Consider the following 19,619-nt stretch of genomic DNA (forward strand, 5'->3'; position numbering starts at 1 on the left):
CATGAGTCAATTTCAAAAAAAGAATGCCATGTTGCCTGACTTTGGGCATGAGTCGATAGCTACAGTTCCACATATTCAATAACGTTTTTTGGAAAATATGTTTCGGTTCTAAAAATTTTTAATCAGTATATTGATCTGTAAAAACAAATTAAGCCTATCCTGACTGAGCTCAGTTTAGATCGAACTGGCAGTGAAAGGGAAGAAATACAATAAAATTTTGCACATACTCTTTAAATGGTACAGAATGCGCAAGTGAAGGTAACAATAAATTAATTTAATATTTTGAAATATCCAGAGGTCCAGTTTGATTTACGATGTTATCAAAGAAATTTTCACTCTACAGGAGATAATAGGTACATAATAACACAATAACAACTTAAGTGACACTGTTTTAAAAGACACCTCCATATTTTTCTTAGATTTTTCGAAATTCCGGATTTATTTTGATCGACAAAAATACAAAAACATAAACCACCCACAAATTTGTGGATGTTTTGTACCTATTATTAATCACTCAATTCTCTGATAATTTCCAGTTGTTTACAATTACTTTATGTTGTTACCTAATCACATAACAAATTCAAAATGGGAAACATTCTGAACCAATATCTGTTTCAATTTCATGGAAAAGCACATGGCCCCATCTGTGTGCGAAACATCATAAAATTACAGTTGTGGAAATAAACAGATTTGATGATTGCGACTTCGAAATCCTTTTCGAAATTATTGAAGATAACATAATTAATTGTGAAAGGCACATATAATTGATTGATTACAAAAAAACTGTTTAATACTTGAAAAACATTGAAACTGTTACTTTTTCTAGTTTTTCTACTCTTCGTTTGTTTTATTTTTAGTTTCTTAGCATCGTGGACCTGATCGTTAGTATATCATTGTCAATGTGTACTGAAATTGAGTATCATGGTACAATTGAGTGAGAATCGGAATGGAAATATTGATTATTGGTTACGGTGAAAGGCACAAGATAATACTTATCAAAAATAATCGATAAAAAACCCTGATTGTCATATGCGAGCAAAATTGATAAGTTCAGAGATTACGTGACGGATAATTTCACAAAGACAAACAACTGGACGTTTCATTGACCATTACGGACAATCCCCACAAAACAAGTAGTGAAGTCGCTGCTAAACATTCACACAGTCAGTCGTTCATTTTGAAATAAGTATTCGAAAATCAATAAATAGCACTGAGTTCACGAGCTCAGCGAAGATGATTACAACCGGGAACCGCAACTGCATATAAGAATTATGCGAGATACTGATGAAAGGGTGCAATAATAGTCTATTCTTTATGAATATGGGTAGTTTTTCCGATAATGCCTACCTTATAAACAGATGAAACACGAGGTCTGTCATGAAAATAAGGTATATATTAAAATTTTGCAAGCCACCTACATTCGATTAAGGATTTTTTTATGTTGGAATAGTCGAAGTAAACAATATGGTGCACTCTTAAAGTTTGCGGCATTCTCAAAGGCCAAAAAACCAATACATAGAAATAAACCGGCAGTGCATTAGTCCACGTGAACTGTAGAATTGGCGGTTTGTATTGGATAATTTTCACTAACCGAGTTTTATGAATGACTGAGGAGTCATAAAATTAAATTTGAAGTCATTTTACGGTGACGAATAGAAATCGGGGAATGATTCACGGTGTATCAAGCCATCATATTATTTCAGACCAGCAAATAATTGATTGAACGAAACATTCTCTCATAGGTCGTAGGTAGATGCAGATCAACAGTCAGAATTTGCAAGTGAATTACGAAAATTACAACTACAAAATAGCCTGAGGAGAATATCAGTCATTTTGAACATTCAATTTGATATTTACCACTCTGTATGAATTCAATACCTACAGGTAACACATATCTGAAATCAGTATGCATGGAAGATTCAGATAAACCTAATAATCATCAAAAAATGTAATTTTTGTCATTCCTCTGATATGTATCACCCTGTTTAGTGAAAGTATTTTCCATAATGCGCCGATCAAATTTAAAAGACACCTTTTCAATACGTATTGCGACTCCGTATCTTGCCGATCTAAATGCCATTGAATTACTCTTATCAGAAATGAAAGAATACTTCACCAGAGAAAACCGAAATTTCAATTTTCAAAGCCGTTATCAAGTATTGTGATGACTTCTTCAAAGACTTCTCAGACGACAAAGGAAAATCTCTGTGTGAGCGAGTTGAAAAGTTTGGGAGGAAAAACATTTCGAAGAAATTGTACACAAAGTACACTGAAAACACAATAAAATGATTGAAAAAATTTTTTAAACATCTAATTGTACACCTAATTTTTTTATTAAAGTATGACTTTGGCTTAGTGAAAAGATCGAAATGTACTGGTTTTCCAGGTCGTATGAAGGGGCGTGAATAGGTTAGAAATATTTTGTAAATTCGAATAATGAAAAATTGATTTCGTACAGCTACAGCTACTTGACATATGTTATTCTTGTAGATCAATCGAACAAGATGAACTTTACTCTCGAGTTTTTCAGGCCGTTCAAAAGCATACAAAAAGGTTGAGAAAAATCATATAATTGAAAATTGAAAAAAGGGACTAAATGAAGATGATCAAATTTTAACAATCGAAAATAATTAAACCTGATGAACGTGTTGATATGTAAGTTTTATGTTAAATATATTTTGAGAGTATATTGAAATGGAAACATTATTATTATTTTATTTTCGACCTAAACTTAAGCAATACTTATTGTTGACGTTATCACACTTTGACGTTCAGTGCGGTATCAACAATGTTTACAATCATTAGGACAAATAATTTTTGATATTCCAAAATGCCTTCTTTAAACTCGTACTTATCATGTGAAACAATATCTCAACCAAAAATTCGTTATGAATTAATTCTACGCGGAATCTATATATTCAATTAACTTTCCATCTCGTTCTCAGTTGGACAGTGAGTCTAACGCTTCTATGCATTTCAGACGTCAAAGTACAATGGTCGATCTTAAAAAAATAAACATCATTATCAACTATGAAAAAACAAACCGTTTTACATACTGGAGGTGCTTCATGATCTTGTAACTAAGTAAACCAACCTAGCTTTGGACATTTTTTTCCTATCTCTTCTTCGAAGAAAATTCCTTCAACATCCTGTACGTTGTTTGTTAGGTGGAAGCCAATCTTGATAAAGCACTTTTAAATTCAATCAATATGCATCCCATAATGGCTAGTTTGATTACCTATTGAATCTATATTATTGTCCGTAATGGATAGCATATTAATTGATTGTATCATTTATAGTTACAGGCTATATAAATCTAAACAAATGACTTTACTGAGTACGACTGATGTCATTTTCCAGCCTATGCATGAAAAAGTTATGCACTAGCTGAGCATGAGCGACTTTGTATTTGGTTTTTTGTGACGGACAGTTTGCACAAACACTGGATCAAAATAATTTCTGTTACTGAAATAGAATTTTTCAGACTTCCCAGGTAGAGGTCGGTACCGAAATAAATATCACGAAACTAATATTGTTGACAAGAATAGAACGTACAATCGAGATCCAAATAAAAATGAATAAAAATACGACTGTTGGTGAAGCCTTCATTTGCAACCCTGTTTCACAAAAAGCGAACAAGAGTCAGCCCAACAGAATATAAACGAAATGTTTTTATTCTGAATTTTGAAATGTGTTACAATGGAAGGCTGAAACAAGCGACACAGTCCAACCGCAAAAAACAAATGGAAGATGTGATTGTTGGTAAAGCCTGAATTTACAACTGTGCTACAGGGGAAAGCTGAAACAGGAGATAATCCAAAAACGAAAATAAACTGCAAGCTCGGTATAAAGCTATTCGAAGACGGAATTCTACTGACGAATCACACTCAATGACTGAATTTGAATGGATAACGACTTTGATTCATTATCTACTCGTATAGTCTACCCAATAATATAAGTAATGGTGTGACATACCTTTACACAGAAGACAGTTCCATTATTCTATCATTTTATGACTATCATTTTACTTGGCGTGAACATATAGAGTTGAAGTCCGAGAAATTGAATCGATCGTATTATTTCATTAAATCTCTCACGAGTAAATCAGATACTAAAGCACTGATATCAGATTTTTCTGCCAAGTTTCGGTCCATTATTTTCAATAACATTGGTGATTTGGGTTTAGCAACTGAAGTGAACAGAATTTTCATAAAACAGAAATCATTACTGAGGCTGATCTTTAATCTAGGTTACAAAACGCCATGGGAAAAGATTATTTATTGGTTAAAATAAAATACTGTTGCCTGTATGTTCATTCTAAAAACATTGACGTATATCCAAGAAAAAAGGAGGCAACCAGAGTTGAGATCGGAAGTCCATAATTATCATACTATATAATTCTCTTTAATATATTGCCATGAAGACATTTTCACCTCAAGTTTAAAAAAAAACAGCTAAAAGTGTTCCTATCAGAAAAATGTTTCTACACATTAGATGAATTAATACTTGAAGTTGGTAATATCAGATTGCTCTCATTGTGACGTATATATTGTAACATGCTGTTTATTTATCTATTCTATGTTCAATTAATGGTTTTTAATATGTATGTGGCTGTTTTACAATGTGTCACGTAATTTTTTTTCAAAACGTCTTATCATATAATCCTAAACATTTATATTATACCGAAGGAATATAATCTGTACCATCTACATACCTAGCGACCCGCCCCGGCTCCATACGGGTACAATTCTGATACTTAAAATAAATTCATCTACCGGAAATTTAAGGTGCATGGAGAAACAGTGATGATAAGGTAACCTTATTTTATGGAAGTAGTGATTCACATTGGATTAGAATCGCTAGATATTAAATCCATTTGGAAAAACGATGTCAGGAAGTTTATTCCTTATAAACGCCGTTCTCTAAATAGAAAGTTCTTAAATAGTGAAGTTCGAGGTGTACTGAGTCGAACCTCATAACGATGAGCAGCCACTGTCCGTCGCGTATTTCTGATATGTACCGCTCTTGGTGAAATCAAATGTGCCAAGTCACTTGAACACTTCCCGTGAAAGTATCTATAAAAGAGAGACGAATGTTCCAGATTATCAAGGTTGCAAGTGATGTTCGCGTCTCCAATTAGGCCGATGGAATTCAGCAACTTCAGGGTATGTTTGGAGATGGAGCTCGATACATGAGAGCAATACTCCAAAGAAGGCCTGATCTGAGCTTTATATAGCATCAAAAGTTGCTGAGGTGTGTACAGTTTTCTGGTTCAGAACAGTGTTCCAAGCTTTTTTTTAGAAGGAGCCTTTGCAATTCCAGCGACATGACTGTGCCAAGACATCTGTATCTGTAGATTAGGGAGGGTGAGTGTAAGCCCACAGCACTAAGGCCACATGTGACCCATTGTACATCCTCCCAAGGAGTTGTCCTCCTAGGTCAACGTCCATCCTGTCCTTTCCAGGAAGGTGGACAGGTCACTGGGATACATCTCCTTTATATCGCCAGGTGTAGTCCAAGACTCGCCGAACACAGACTCTCTTATTGACGATAACTCCGGGCACTCGCACAGGACATGCCTGACAGTCTCATCCTCCTGTTCACACATCCTGCATAGAGGTATGTCCACTAGTCCCATATTATGGAGGTGTTTCCTTAGTTGACAGTGGCCAGTCCGAATTCCTACTGTTAAGCGTAGATTTTTCCTGATCATCGCCAGATATTTCTTCGGCGCCAACTTCCCAGGGTCGCCCAAGGTGATCCTGGCAAGTCGCATCCTTTGATTCCATCCCATCTCTTTATGGATTGTACATGGGTGTAACATTTGACTAGTTCCGCAATTGTCGAAGTCATCAGGCCGCAGGTGCCACTGGGTCCTAAAATTCTTAGTCCAGCCGCTTCCTTGGCTGAAGTGTCGGTAATACGATTGCCTTTACTCCTGTGCCAAGACATATTGGTGTCCATTTTTAACCCCCAACAAACTTATCGAAGCAAAAAGCTGAATTGTCTGACCTGACATTATTATATCCGGTTCGGAGACATTTTTTGGAGACTTTTTTGAGAAAACCGATCCCTGGGTTTTTGTGGCATTGAATTGAACCTGGCTACTTTCACTACAATTCGAAATTACTTCTAAATCCTCATTAAGATGAAAAGAGAAATGAAAATTTCTATGTTTTTTACCACTTTTAATTGTAACTTTACAAATTTTCATTTCTCTTGTAAAGTTACAATTAAAAGTGGTAAAAAAACATAGAAATTTTCATTTCCCTTTCCATTATGATCTCCTACCACGTAGTAATGGCTACATCCATCAACCTCATTAAGATATTTAACTTTTCTTATTTCACATCTATAACATAAAACAAACCTACACGTACCACACCACACCAATACGTACCAGAAACCGCTCTCGCATTACTTCGATACGTTTTCCCTAGACAGTGTTTGTGTGAAACAAGTAAATTTAAGAACTATACGACGCAACTTTTACATATACATTTAAAGAAAATATCACAGTTATTATCACGAACTTTTGGCAGCTAACTATCACATTTGGTCAATTTGTACTCCGACTGATCTTAAGTTTTTTTGAGCTTATTACTCGAGTTTCTCGTCACCTGCTCTCTCTTTCTTTAGTTTTGATGATTTCTCTTATCGTCCTAAGTATCTTCGCGACGTAAGAGACTTTCCATCATATTTTCGGCATTGAATATGGTGTTTGTTTCACGTGCATACAGAAATCTCGCATTTTTCCATCTTATACAGACGTATGCATTGCAGTAAAAACAATCTGAAGATTCTGCTCTTCTGCGATTATACAGGTACCTATGGAAACAACCGTGCTTCAACAGTGCCTAGGTGAGGTAATAGCCCACCTCTCCGCGTAGGTTCGATTCAACCAATTCTCTATTGCAGGTATCGGTGTGTCCATCTACCGTATTGACCACTGTCCCATTTCGTTGCCAGTTATTCATTAAATTTTCTCTAGCGATTCCCCTGAAAATGTCTGCATATTGCTCTTTTCTCTCGATGACTTGGAGCTCTATTGGTGGAATTCCAGCAATAACACATGCTGCTTCTGCAGGCTGGTGAGTTTCTGCACTAATTTTTTGTTTTGATTTACTGTGTGCCATGATGGTGAACCGTACAAAATCTGGGAGTGTACTCCAGACACAATCTTTCTCTTGGAGGACCTAGGACCCCCACCATTGGGCATCAGGTTGGCCAGCGCAAAAACTGTTCTTTCTGTCTTGAGGATACTTTGGGTTACGTGTTCGGCTAAAGTGAGCTTCGTGTCAAGCCATACCCCAAAATACTTGACAGCTTTGCTCAGTGCAATACTGCTTCGGTTTTTTCTGGAGCTAAACTGATGAGGCTACTATCCACCCAGTCTGCCCCCAGCAACAGTGCAGTGTTTATTAAAAGTTCTTCTCTTTTTTCTGCAACGATCATCGCCACATCATCACCAAAGCCGACCAATGTGACTCCCTCGAGCATTTTTATCGAAAATAGACTATAATATATTCCATAAAGTAGGGCTATATATCTCTCTACTTCCTTGAACAGCGGAGGGTGAATTTTCGAGGGTGTGTTTCATAGGCGTACATAATTGAGTCGAGTAAAAGTGAAAAATACTTTTCATAATTTCATAGTATGTATTCAGTGAAGAACAAAAGTATTGGACACTCGCAATATTAATTGATAGATCTTTTTTAATTTAACCCAAAATTGTTTTTACATTTGAACTTACTTAGATTGAAAATTTCAAAACTTTTTGTGACAAGCACTTTTTAATGTAACACATACCTGCACAGCTCACCTGATTAAATCAGGCATTTTCAATTTTCGCTGGAAAAAAGGATGACATCATGATTCCATCAGATCTAATCGTGCTTTAATTAGGTATTTTCTAAATTCTAAAATTTTTTAGATTATTTTATATAATCGCATATAAGCTTTTGTTCAACGGCAACTATCTCAACATCAACACGGATTTGTTACTAAGCGTTCTACTGTTACAAATCTAGTCATTATTACTCAATTTATTTCCGAGGCATTAGATAACAATGGCCAAGTTGATGTTATATACACGGATTTTTCTAAAGCATTTGATAAAATTGATCATGGTATCTTGCTCAATAAACTGATGAGTTTTGGTTTTTCGAATACTGCTTGTCAGCTAATGCAATCCTATCTGACATCTAGAAAACAATTCGTCTCCTATAACGGTTATAAATCTAGAACATATATAGCTTCTTCTGGTGTGCCTCAGGGCTCCAACCTAGGTCCTCTTTTGTTTTTATTGTTTATTAATGACTTTTGTGAAAGTTTAGCTTGTGAGCGGTTATGCTTCGCGAATGACTTGAAATTATTTTCTATAATTAAGGGAGTAGGTGATTGTGTAAATCTTCAATCTCAATTAGAATTTCTTGTTGCTTGGTGTAGCAATGATAAATTGAAACTCAATGTGGAGATATGTAAAGTAGTGAGTTATAGTCGAAAAAAAGATGTTTATACATTCCCGTATGTAATACAAGATTCAGATCTGCTGAGATGTAATGAGATCAAAGACCTAGGGGTAATGTTCGATTATAAATTAACAATTGGTAGAAATATTTCACAAATAGTTTCAGAATCTCTCCGAGCTTATGGTTTCATTGTTAGAAATTGCAGAAACTTTCATAATATTAAAGCCATGAAGCTGTTGTATTTCACCTACGTACGTTCGAATGCAAGTATCGTCTGGAGTCCATTCTATGAGATTCATAACATAGCCATTGAAAGAGTTGAAAGAAAGGTTTGTAAATTTCTTATTTTCAGAATAGATGGTTCTTACTCTAAGAGAGGTATCAGTAATGATGTCATATATGAACGTTTGGAACTTTTTAGTTTAGAGCATCGCAGAAAATATTCATCGCTCATATTTTTATTCAAGTTAGTGAATGAGAGAGTTGACTGTCAGAATTAGTTTTTCTTTTTTGTTCATTTTATTTAGTTTATGGTTGAGCATTGTGAATCAAATTTTATATTTTCCTGTAAATGGGTAACTGTTGGACAATAAAGCTATTATTATTATTATTATTTTATTACGTGGATACTTTAATTTCATGATAAAGCCCGCAGTAGAGTTAGTATATAATAATCAGTGTATGAATTAAAATGACTACTTCACTTTCCTATCCAGTAAAAAGAATAAGCAAATCAGATTTTTCTGTCATTGTATATGAAGCTCTCATGAGCCAAAATCCTTCATATACCTTCAAAATCATCGATTTTTAAATTCAAGAATGTAAGAGAAAAATTAAGTTCGTGCAATTATAAAAATAATACATTCATTTTTCATTTTGAGAAAGAAATACAGGGCCTTCGCCAAAATAATGGGAGCGTTGAAAGAAGATCAAAGTATGTCTCCAATGATAGGCAGAAAGAAATTGCGGAAAACTTCAAAGGAATTAAATTTCAGCTGAGAAATTCACAACAGAAAATCTCACTTAATCGAAAATGATGAAACTATTTGCTGGAGGAGACATTATCTAAGGCAGATAAGACAGTTTATTCGTGAGAATAGAAAGATTTATTATCTGGACGAAACTCGGCTTAATGAAGGATATATCATTGTGTCAAGACAAAAACATTCAAGTAACTTTCAAATGAGACAAGATATCAAGATCCGACTAAGTTTACGTAAACAGAAATCATTTATAGTAGTTTTCAATAAAAAAAAATGTGTGGCATCACTGAATCACTGAAATCGAACCAGCCATTCCTGACTAATTAGCAGATTTATATTCTTCATAGAGATGCGGCATGAGTTCATTACATTTCTATTAATACCATGAATGAACGGTCCAATAGTGTAACATTCTGAATTACCTTAGAAATATTCTAAAATTTACAGTGCTTTTCTTTAATGCCCCCCCTTTTTATTTTTTGAACGGGTCAACTCAAAAAATTGAAATTTGGGATAATGAAATTAATGCATGCATACTTCATTTTGAAATGAAATTGACAGATGAAACTGTCAAGATGGCGACTGGGCGCCACCTGGGAAAAAAATTAAATGGAAAGGGTGGTCTTGTGACACATCTTTTGAAGCTCCTGACAAATGCTTCACAACCCTAGAATATAATGTCGATAATTTCAACTACCAAAAAATGGTGAAACATTTAATAATCGCACGAATATATTGATATTTAACTTTATAATATGAGGTAATAAGATTGAGGTCAGTTCAGAAGATGCTCGAAATGTTTACCTTGAACTTCTTGACATACGAACGCCTATCCGATATGTCACGCCGAACATTTTCGAATACAGTAACTTCAATATCTCTACAAATTTTTATTATTCTTTGCCGTATATCCAATATTGAAGCAGGTTCAGTTTTGTACACCTTTTGCTTCAAATAACCCCATAAAAAAAGTCTAAATGTGTCAAATCTGGCGAGCGGGCTGGTCATTCTGTAGGACCTCGACGGCCAATCTAACGACCGGAAAAAGTAGTATCCAAATAGTTTCTTACTTGTCTGGAGCAATATGGTGGTGCTCCATCTTGTTGAAATACAATATCCATATCGAATTCATTAGGATTCGCTTCGACGATTTCAGTGATGAGAGGGTCAACAGTAGTTTCCAGTATATTCAAATATAGTTCCCCTGTTGAATTTTGATCAATACATAGAGGTCCTTCAATATGGTTTCCCAATATTCCTGTCCAAACGTTAATTTTTTTCTGGATATTGGGTATGTGTTTCACGGAAGGGAGGGTTGGTGTCCACTCCAATAATGGCAATTTTTTCTGTAACATTGCCGTTTAAAAAAAATGTACATTCGTCACTGAAACAAATATTGTGGAGATAGGTAGCATGCCTTGCAATGGTTTCAGTCATGATTTTGCAGAATTCTGCTCTTCGATCAGGGTCATCTGCAGTTAATTGGTGTACCATTTTAATTTTGTATGGATGATACCTATTCCTCTTCAAAAGTCTCCACACAGTAGAAGGAGACACCTCAAAAACATTCGCGACGGAATAATGAGACTGTTCAGGATTTACTACCATCTCTTAATACTCTTCTTCCGGAATGAACTGATGACCTGGGGACTTTTTGTTACGTACACTACCGGTAGTTGTGAATTTGGATACAAGTTCCCTCCTTTCGGTCTCGTGAAAGTTACGCGTCGCACCGTAAATGAAAATTGCTTCAATTTTTTTTCCAATGGACGAGAATTAACCATTTTAGAGATTATTGACGTGGTACCTTTCTTCTAGTAAAACCGAAAACTGAATGAGAATATTCTAACTGAACAATGATGTTCATTGTCGAACTGACATTTTTTGTCGTTTTTATAAACAAAAAATAACTTAACAAACCTTATCGGATTGTTGAAATTGCCATATGATAGATAAAAAGAAACATTTCTAGAAATATCGATATTAATGTGTTTGACTTCAGGAAATTATTAAATATTCCGCCATTTTGTAGTAGGTGAAGATATTGACTTCATATTCTAGGGTCGTGAAGTATTTGTTACGAGCTTCAAAATGATGTATCACAAGACCCCCCTTTCCACTAAATTTTTTCCCAAATGGCGCCCAGTCGCCATATTGAAACTTCTTCGATTGACGACTTGTTTATTTTGTGGAAATTCATGTTCACTGAGGATACACTACAAAAACACACTTTTGTCTATTTTCCACTATATTTCTTTATTGTTGACCGGTTTCGGCTATTATACCATTTTCAAAACTAACTGATTACATTTAAATCCGAGTAATTTATACCTATATTATTCTAGCATAAATGATTTGATATACCTGATATATCTGATATATCTGATATATTGAAAGTTTCATCTGTCAATTTCACTTCAAAATAAAGTCTGTCAATTTCATTTCAAAATAAAGAATTCATGCATTAATTTAATTATCCCAAATTTCAATGTTTTCAGTTGACCCGTTCAAAAAATAAAAGAGGGTGACAATAAAGAAATGCACTGTATGAAGTGAACTGGTAATCCAAGGATTTATCACGGAGTGGATGGTGAATATTTGGAATATTTTTTGGAAGTCTTGAACAAAATTTTTATTTGAATTATGATATTTAAGTATCGCTTGTTTGTAGGTTCTATTAGTAACTTGTCGTTTCCGCTAGGATCGTTTCAGAATAATCACAGGACTTCTAAATAGTGTCCGTTTAAAGGACAATTTAACAAAACAGGGCAGTAAAACGCAGATCTCAGCTGCAGAAAATGCAACAAAGAAACAGAGAGCTCGTCTTGTTTTATGTGAAAATCAATTCAACTCATTGAGAGAAATAAAGTAAATTCCATAATTTACATTAATGAAAACACACTCTTTAGTATTTATATGGTATATGGTCTACCTATGGAATATACCTATTAAAATTATAATGCGACGTGTGTAGATAGTTTATCCAAAGACTCTTGAATAGAATTAGTATAATTAAATTTGTGAAACATACGAGGGTGGTCTGCACTCACCAAACTTTCAGCCACTTTGGACGCGCAGTTATGTAACAGTCGTTTGAGTGATTTGATGTGATTGTTTTTAAAAAATGGGCAAAATCGAGAATCGAGCTGTCATTAAATATTAATTTTTAAAAGGCAATACGCCTACGCAAATGGAAGATGGGTTAAATTCTGTGTATGGGGACTCTGCACCATGATTCACCACAGTGAAATTTTGGGCAGCTGAATTCAAACGTGGCCGTAAGAGCTTGGGAGACGAACATTCGGAACGGACGTCCAATAACTGCAACTACCGACGGAAACATCGCCAAAGTTCAACAGATGGTGCTAGACGACCGCCAAATTAAAGTGACAGAGCTAGCAGAGGTTATGAATATGACAAAAGAACGTGTTTGTTACATATTAAATCAACATTTACGCATGAGAAAGCTGTCTGCGCGTTGGATGCCGCGTTTGTTCCTGTTAGACTAAAAACGTGTTCAAATGAACATTTCTAACGTTCTATTGGCGCAGTCTAGGCGCAATAAATCCGAATTTTGACGCCAATTAATGATTTTAGATGAAACTTGGGACACAATTATACGCCCGAAACAAAAATACAGTCCAAATAGTTGACCGCCTAGGGGAAACCGGCTCCAACAAAAACAAAAACTGTTTTTTCGGTTGGGAAAATGACGGCGACTATTTTTTGGGATAGTCATGGAGTTATTTCATTCTAATTAACGGGAAAACAGATTTTTAAACAGACATAATATTGTCTTTAAAAAGGAAAAATCATCGCAGGAGCATACTACGCATCATTACTTGACAATTTATTTACTGATTTATTTAGCACCTTGGGGAGACATACAGACAATTCCAAAAATAGTGTCCACTAATTTAAGACACATTGAATTGATACTAAATATTACTGGAGTTTCTTCCCAACACCAAATCGGAATATTAATCTTTTAATCTTCCTCTTTGTGGAAGATTAATCTTCCTCTTTGAAGATGATCACTTGGTGATCGAAACACGTGTCGAGGTGTTAAAAATAACGATTTGGTGTTGGGAAAAAACTCCAGTAATATTCATTACTCCACCAAAGGTTCCAAACAGTGATTCATAAGTTGAATTGATACTGTTTATGGAGATTATTACAAATATACACAGAGTGATACTGAATACTGAACGACATTAAATGATATTATTGAAATTAAAAAAAAATTGTAAACAGAAAAAAATTACATACAAGTATTTTACGTATAAATATAACATACGTTGTACATACAAATATCTTAGAATTAAAATTTTCGAAGTTCAACGAAACCGACGAATTTCAATCATAAGTTATAATGTTGCTGTACCAAAGTTAAAAATATGATGATTTAATAATTTTTTTAGTGATAAGTAGTTGTTGGAAAATATATCTACACAGATTTTTTGCATAAATAGATCAAATTATTTTTGCAATCGTACGAGCGGAGAGCTTGTACCAATATTTGTACTTTTTTTCGTGTAATTGAACATTGAATTGTAATTGTGACAGTAATTCTTGCCAAGTCAATTTGGTTTTTAATGATTTCAGTTGAAAATAATAATAATCACCGAGAGTTCTTCTATCGGCCAGTCGGAAAATATTGAATTTTTTCCTGATGATGTCATAGTTGCTATCCTTTACAGGGGAATTGGTTTTGTTTCTCAAGAATTTGTTTTGGATTTTTTCAGTCTATTGATATTTACTGCATATATTGGGTTACAGATTATAGAGCAAAAACTTAATTTACTGTGGATATATGCTTTGTATAATGAAATTAATGTTTTAGGGTTTTTGAAATGTTCGCTGTTTGGAAGACAGAACTTGCAGAAAAACGGTCACATCTGTGGACCGTCTCACACCTCAGCGGAATTACGATTTGAACTGCTTGACCATCCGCCTTACTCACCAGATCTCCTTTTTGTTCCCTCATCTGAAAATTGTGCTCGGAGGACAGAGATTTTCATTTATTGATAAAGCAATCACCTGCGTAAACAATTATTTTGCAGATAAAAACGCCAAGTACTATTTGGACGAGTTCCAGTGATGGGAGCATCGCTGGAAGGAGTGTGTAGAGTTGAAAGGATGTTGAAAAAATATTTTGTATCTTTGTTAGGACGGAAACTTTTCAGAACACCCTCGTAAACACCTAATTATTTGACATATAGTCAGTGGGCATACTTGAAGACTAGCTATAAATCAAATCATCTAAAGCAGTGGTTCCTAACCTTTTCAATATCACTACCCCTGTGAACAAATATGGGAATTGAGTTTACCCCTAGCTAATTTAAAATTCAAAAATTCAAAAACACAAATTCGAACAAAAATATCTTTATTAGGTAAGAAATTGCACGTTTAGGTAACTAGTAATATATAAATCTCGGACTTAACTAGTGTGAAGGTTGATATTGCTTTGCATTCGCAAGTTTAACATTAGGTTCGGTTTCACTCAACGCGCATCTCATGTCATGCTCCACATTCAGACGGTTTCTGGCTTTTGTTTTTAATGTAATAAGAGTCGAGAAAACAGTTTCACATCTTTAAGCTGCAGCAAATGGAATCAACATTTTTTAATCTCTGTCAGCTATATTAGGATATTCTGCAGCTGAAAATGGTCTTAAAATCCAGGATTAGGACTCACGACTATCCATGTTCGGAAAAGATTGCTTCAGTGAGTCTATCACAGCAGTTAAATGTTGAACCACGGAATTTTCAAACGTGATTTTGTCTTGTTTAGTATTTACTAATTGCTCACTTAGTTGTGTGAACATTAACACATCGCCAGTTTGGACTCTACGTTGGTAAAGTTCCAATTTACGCAAAAAACTTGCGATTTTATTCTGCAACGTCAAAATGTTTGTTTTAGGTATTTCCTTGCAGTGAAATATTCATACTAATAATTTCACTGAAAAAATCAGCAAGGTACGCCGTCTTTGCTACAAATGATTGGTCTTTGATTTTTGCACAATATTCTTTTTCTTTTTGTGTTCTCTGATTTTCAAAAAACAATCCAATTTCTTCTCGTAGTTCGTAAACCCTACTTAGAACTTTCCCTCTTGATGACCAACGTACCTCTGTATGGTAAAAAACAGCATTAAATGTAGCACCAACTTCATTGCACAACATTTTGAATAATCTTGAGTTCGTAGCGCTGCTGCCTCGAATGTGATTAACAATTTTTACTATGTTACTTAACGTATGTAGCAAATCTGGTGGAATGGTGGAAGCGTCTTCACAGCCAAAGCGTAACGGTGTATCAAGCAATGATAGCCGAAAAATGGAGGAGCAACTTGTTTCACGAGTACTTGAAATCCAGAACGGATGCCCATCATGGAAGGCGCCCCATCTGTACAAACACCAACCAGCTTTAACCAGTCCAGGCCATTTTTCTCAATAAACTCTTTTAACGTTTGAAATACGTCTTCGCCGCGAATAGTAGTGGGCAAAGACTTGCAGAACAAATGTTCCTCCTTTACATCATCATCTTTAATGTATCGTGTAAACACCAATAATTGTAAACACGAAGCAACATCTGTGTGACTCGTCCAACTGCAGCGTAAATATAGGACTTTCCTTTATTTCAGCAATAATGGTTGCTAGAATATCGGCACTCATTTCACAAATGCGACTTTGAACAGTAGTATTTGAGAGTGAGATTTGTTTAATCTTAGCTTCATATTGCTCACCAATAACGAGTGATACTGCATCACACAAAAAAGGTTTGATGAGGTTCTCTGCTCTAGTTTGTGTTTTTTCATTAATTACAATGCCATAAGCAATTTTGTGTGAAGCTTAAAGACACGATTCATTTGCTTTCTGCATATTATCTGTAGAATCCAATCGTGAAGACTTCAGAACCTTCTCCGTTTTTTTTAATCTATATTTTTATTTGCGAACTCCTTGTGAACTTTACCAAAATGTTCTTTTAATTTACTCGGTTTCATGCTTTCTGGATTAAGCACTTTATTACATAAACCACACTGAGGCTTTGCTATATTCTTGTCCACTATACTTGAGAGACCCCATTGTTTCTTTATAAGTGCGCTTTTTGCCAGATGAAGTAGAAGGGTAGAAGCCATCAAAAACCCCTGTAGGTACCTAAAACAAAAGTCAACAAATACATGTATACGTAATGTGAACAAATCACTCGTGACAATATTAAAAAACGCTGCTTACCTTTAAATTTGAACAATCCAAAAAATTTCTGCGATGCGGTTCTGCGAACAAATAAAACGCATGTTCTTCCTAAGGCTAATTGCCCACACACACCGATTGTGGACGGCCGACGCCGATCACCGGTCGGCGTGTGTGCCAGGTCCCGTTCCCACATGTGGTTCACTATTGGAATTTGGACGACCGGTATAAAATCGACCGTCCAAAATCGGTGTGTGTGCATTTAGCGTAAGGTTGAGTAATTCAAAATGAAACGATCGGCGCGCGTCGCCGGCCCGGCCGCCGCCGCTAGCCACATCGAAGCCGTGCTTCACCCCTCCCACACCACCGATCACCCGCCGTCACCGTCAGCCGCGCGCATAAGAGCGCCGTGCTGCTGTACTATTATTTTGTTAATTATTTTAATACTTTTCTGTGCCAATTCTATTGCCCCCCTAGAATTGCCGTTTTACCCCTGCAGGGGTAATTACCCCAAGGTTACGAAACCTGACCTAAAGGAATACTTCGTTCAGGCCAGTCTCAACTCCCTACACTGTAGGTTGATGGACTGACACCTATCAGAAAACAACTACTCTCCTGGCTAATACTATATGTGAAAAGTTTTCTTTCCTTATATGAGGAATTGGTCAAATTTCGGATATGTGGTTGGTTAACTCGTTCACAGGCAGATGGGGCGATGACAAACCTGTTGTTTGTTGTCCGCTTCAGCCTAGTTCGAGGAATGATATTCTGAAGGAATTCGATTTTCAATTATCGGAAATCATCGACTTTATGTTGATGATATACACTACCTTGCACTGACGAGTGGCCAAACAGCCCGAAACCGGTCTGCAAGTGTGTTCCAATAATTGAAAATCTATTGCGGGAGTTGTATCGCCAACAGCATATACAGGAATAACTTCTGTGAAGAATCCTGCACTGACACCTGTCGGATATAATCCAACGCCCTTCATGGTATTAGCCAGGAGAAGATAGGTGTCAGTCCATTAACCTACAGTGTAGGGAGAGAATGGCCTGAACGAATTGGTCTTTTAGATGACCTAATTATTTGAATAGGCCTTTGCTTTCAAAAAACCTTATCCATCAAATACTTGAATTTAATTGAATAATGCATTGTCCGTGCGATTGCAGCGGACAAATACACTGAACAAAAAATGATAAACTCACCCTCAATAACGGCTTATGCTGGAACCCAAGAAACGAGAATTTCCTCAAATTGTTCTTCTGCGCATTATTCATTTTCGCAATATTTCTTTGTACCACTACCGACGAAACACAACAAATGTCTAATAACTACGAAAACGGTAAACAATATCTACATATAAACACAAATCAATAAAGTTACGGTGAAATAAATCCGCACATTTTTTTCCTAGGCGATCGTCCCAATCTAGTGATGGCGAACAGAACCTGAAAACGCATGGGGTATCCCAAGTTGACCGTCTCGAATTGAAATTTCAGGTATGAGAGATGCAACGCGTACGAATCCGTCTTGTTGGTACTAATGTATCAGGATCGATATCTGAAAAAAAGAAAATTATGTGTCAGTACTTATTTATAGGTTAGGGATTAGAGGCGATAAGGATTATGAAATGATTTAATCCAGTCTAGAAATGTAATACTCTAATGAGAATCAATATTGAAACCTAAGGCACTGATAAATCTGAGTCATTAAAAGTGATATTCTGTAAGTACTATTATCAGCGTGAAATAAATTGGAGATATTAGTTTCCAAAACAATATACCAACGGAAAATAACTATGATACCCTAAGTTCACAAGTTGAAACTCGCGTTCAACTTCAAAACTAATGAAACTCACAAAAACATGAGTGATAGATCAACGGATCCAGAATGACGTAGAGAAAAATTATTGAATGATATGAATTTCACAGGCAGCAGAAGGTTTCCTATCTTAATGAGGATATAGAAGGGATTTCGAAATGGGGCGAAAGTAACCAGGTTCAATTCAATGCCACAAAAAACCCAGGTATCGGTTTTCTCCAAAAAGGTAAATGTTTCCGAACCGGATTTAATAATGTCAGGGCAGACAATTCCGCTTTCTGCTTCGATAAGTTTGATGGAGGTTAAAATGGACGACACAATATGTCTTGGCATAATCATGTCGCTGGAATTGTGAAGACTGCTTCTCAAAAGCTTGGAACCCTGTTCCGAACCAGAAAACTATATATACCTCAGCAAGTTTTGATGCTTTATAAAGCTCAGATTAGACATTCTTTGGAATACTGTTCTCATGTATGGAGCTCCGCCCCTAATCATTCCCTGAAGCTGCTGGGTCCCATCCAGAAAAGGGACCGTTTTCCATATGGATTTAATCTCCAATGATTCAAATCCAAAGTAAATCGCAACTTTCGCACAGGCACCGCTCTTAGAGCGCCTTGAGGATTTTCCAGTAGTCCTTGTGTTTTATCCTTGAAAAAAATAGTTCTGACTTCCATTGTCTAATATGATAATATTAAATGAATATCTGAAAATAACAATTATATTAAGCAAAGAAACTCTGAAATGGCATTACAATAAAATAAAAATTAAGCAAGGAATTGAAAATGGACAATTATAAAAGTTACTTCACGACGTTTCGATTGTTAGTATCCACAATCGTCTTCGGGTGATGACTGGACTATTTCTCCGAGAGATGACTATTTATAGGTTATGTGCCCACCGACTATATGTGAAATATTTCTAGGTCATTCGAATGCTTTCACTCGAAATAAAAAAAATTCGAAATTTTTCCACAATATAGTACTGCACAAGTTCTATTGCTTAAATTGCAGAAAAGAAGTTTGGAAGCTTTTCTGCTGATCCCTACAAAAAGAAAATTACTTGTGAAGATTGAGAGTATCAAAGTACTTTGAAATAATCTACTGATATCAAAACGGATATTTTATTAGTATAGTCGAAGTAAATGACTGTGTACAC

General features: G+C 35.6%; 1 protein-coding gene across 2 annotated transcripts in view; it reads right to left on the reverse strand.

Annotated features, from left to right (window-relative positions):
* The window catches only part of Ae2 (anion exchange protein Ae2), a 276,285-nt gene that overhangs the window by 239,321 nt on the left and 17,345 nt on the right, over positions 1–19,619 (reverse strand). For both annotated transcript variants that reach the window (XM_074172605.1, XM_074172606.1), the window contains exon 2: positions 17,849–18,203. In XM_074172605.1, the coding sequence (XP_074028706.1) occupies positions 17,849–17,920 (72 nt within the window). In that variant the 5' untranslated portion in view covers positions 17,921–18,203. The remainder of the gene's footprint in view (positions 1–17,848; positions 18,204–19,619) is intronic.

The sequence above is a fragment of the Leptinotarsa decemlineata genome, unplaced genomic scaffold (genome assembly GCF_025532065.1).
Source record: "Leptinotarsa decemlineata unplaced genomic scaffold, Ldec_3_MD MMD2_tig00000133_RagTag_RagTag, whole genome shotgun sequence".
Lineage (NCBI taxonomy): Eukaryota > Metazoa > Arthropoda > Insecta > Coleoptera > Chrysomelidae > Leptinotarsa > Leptinotarsa decemlineata.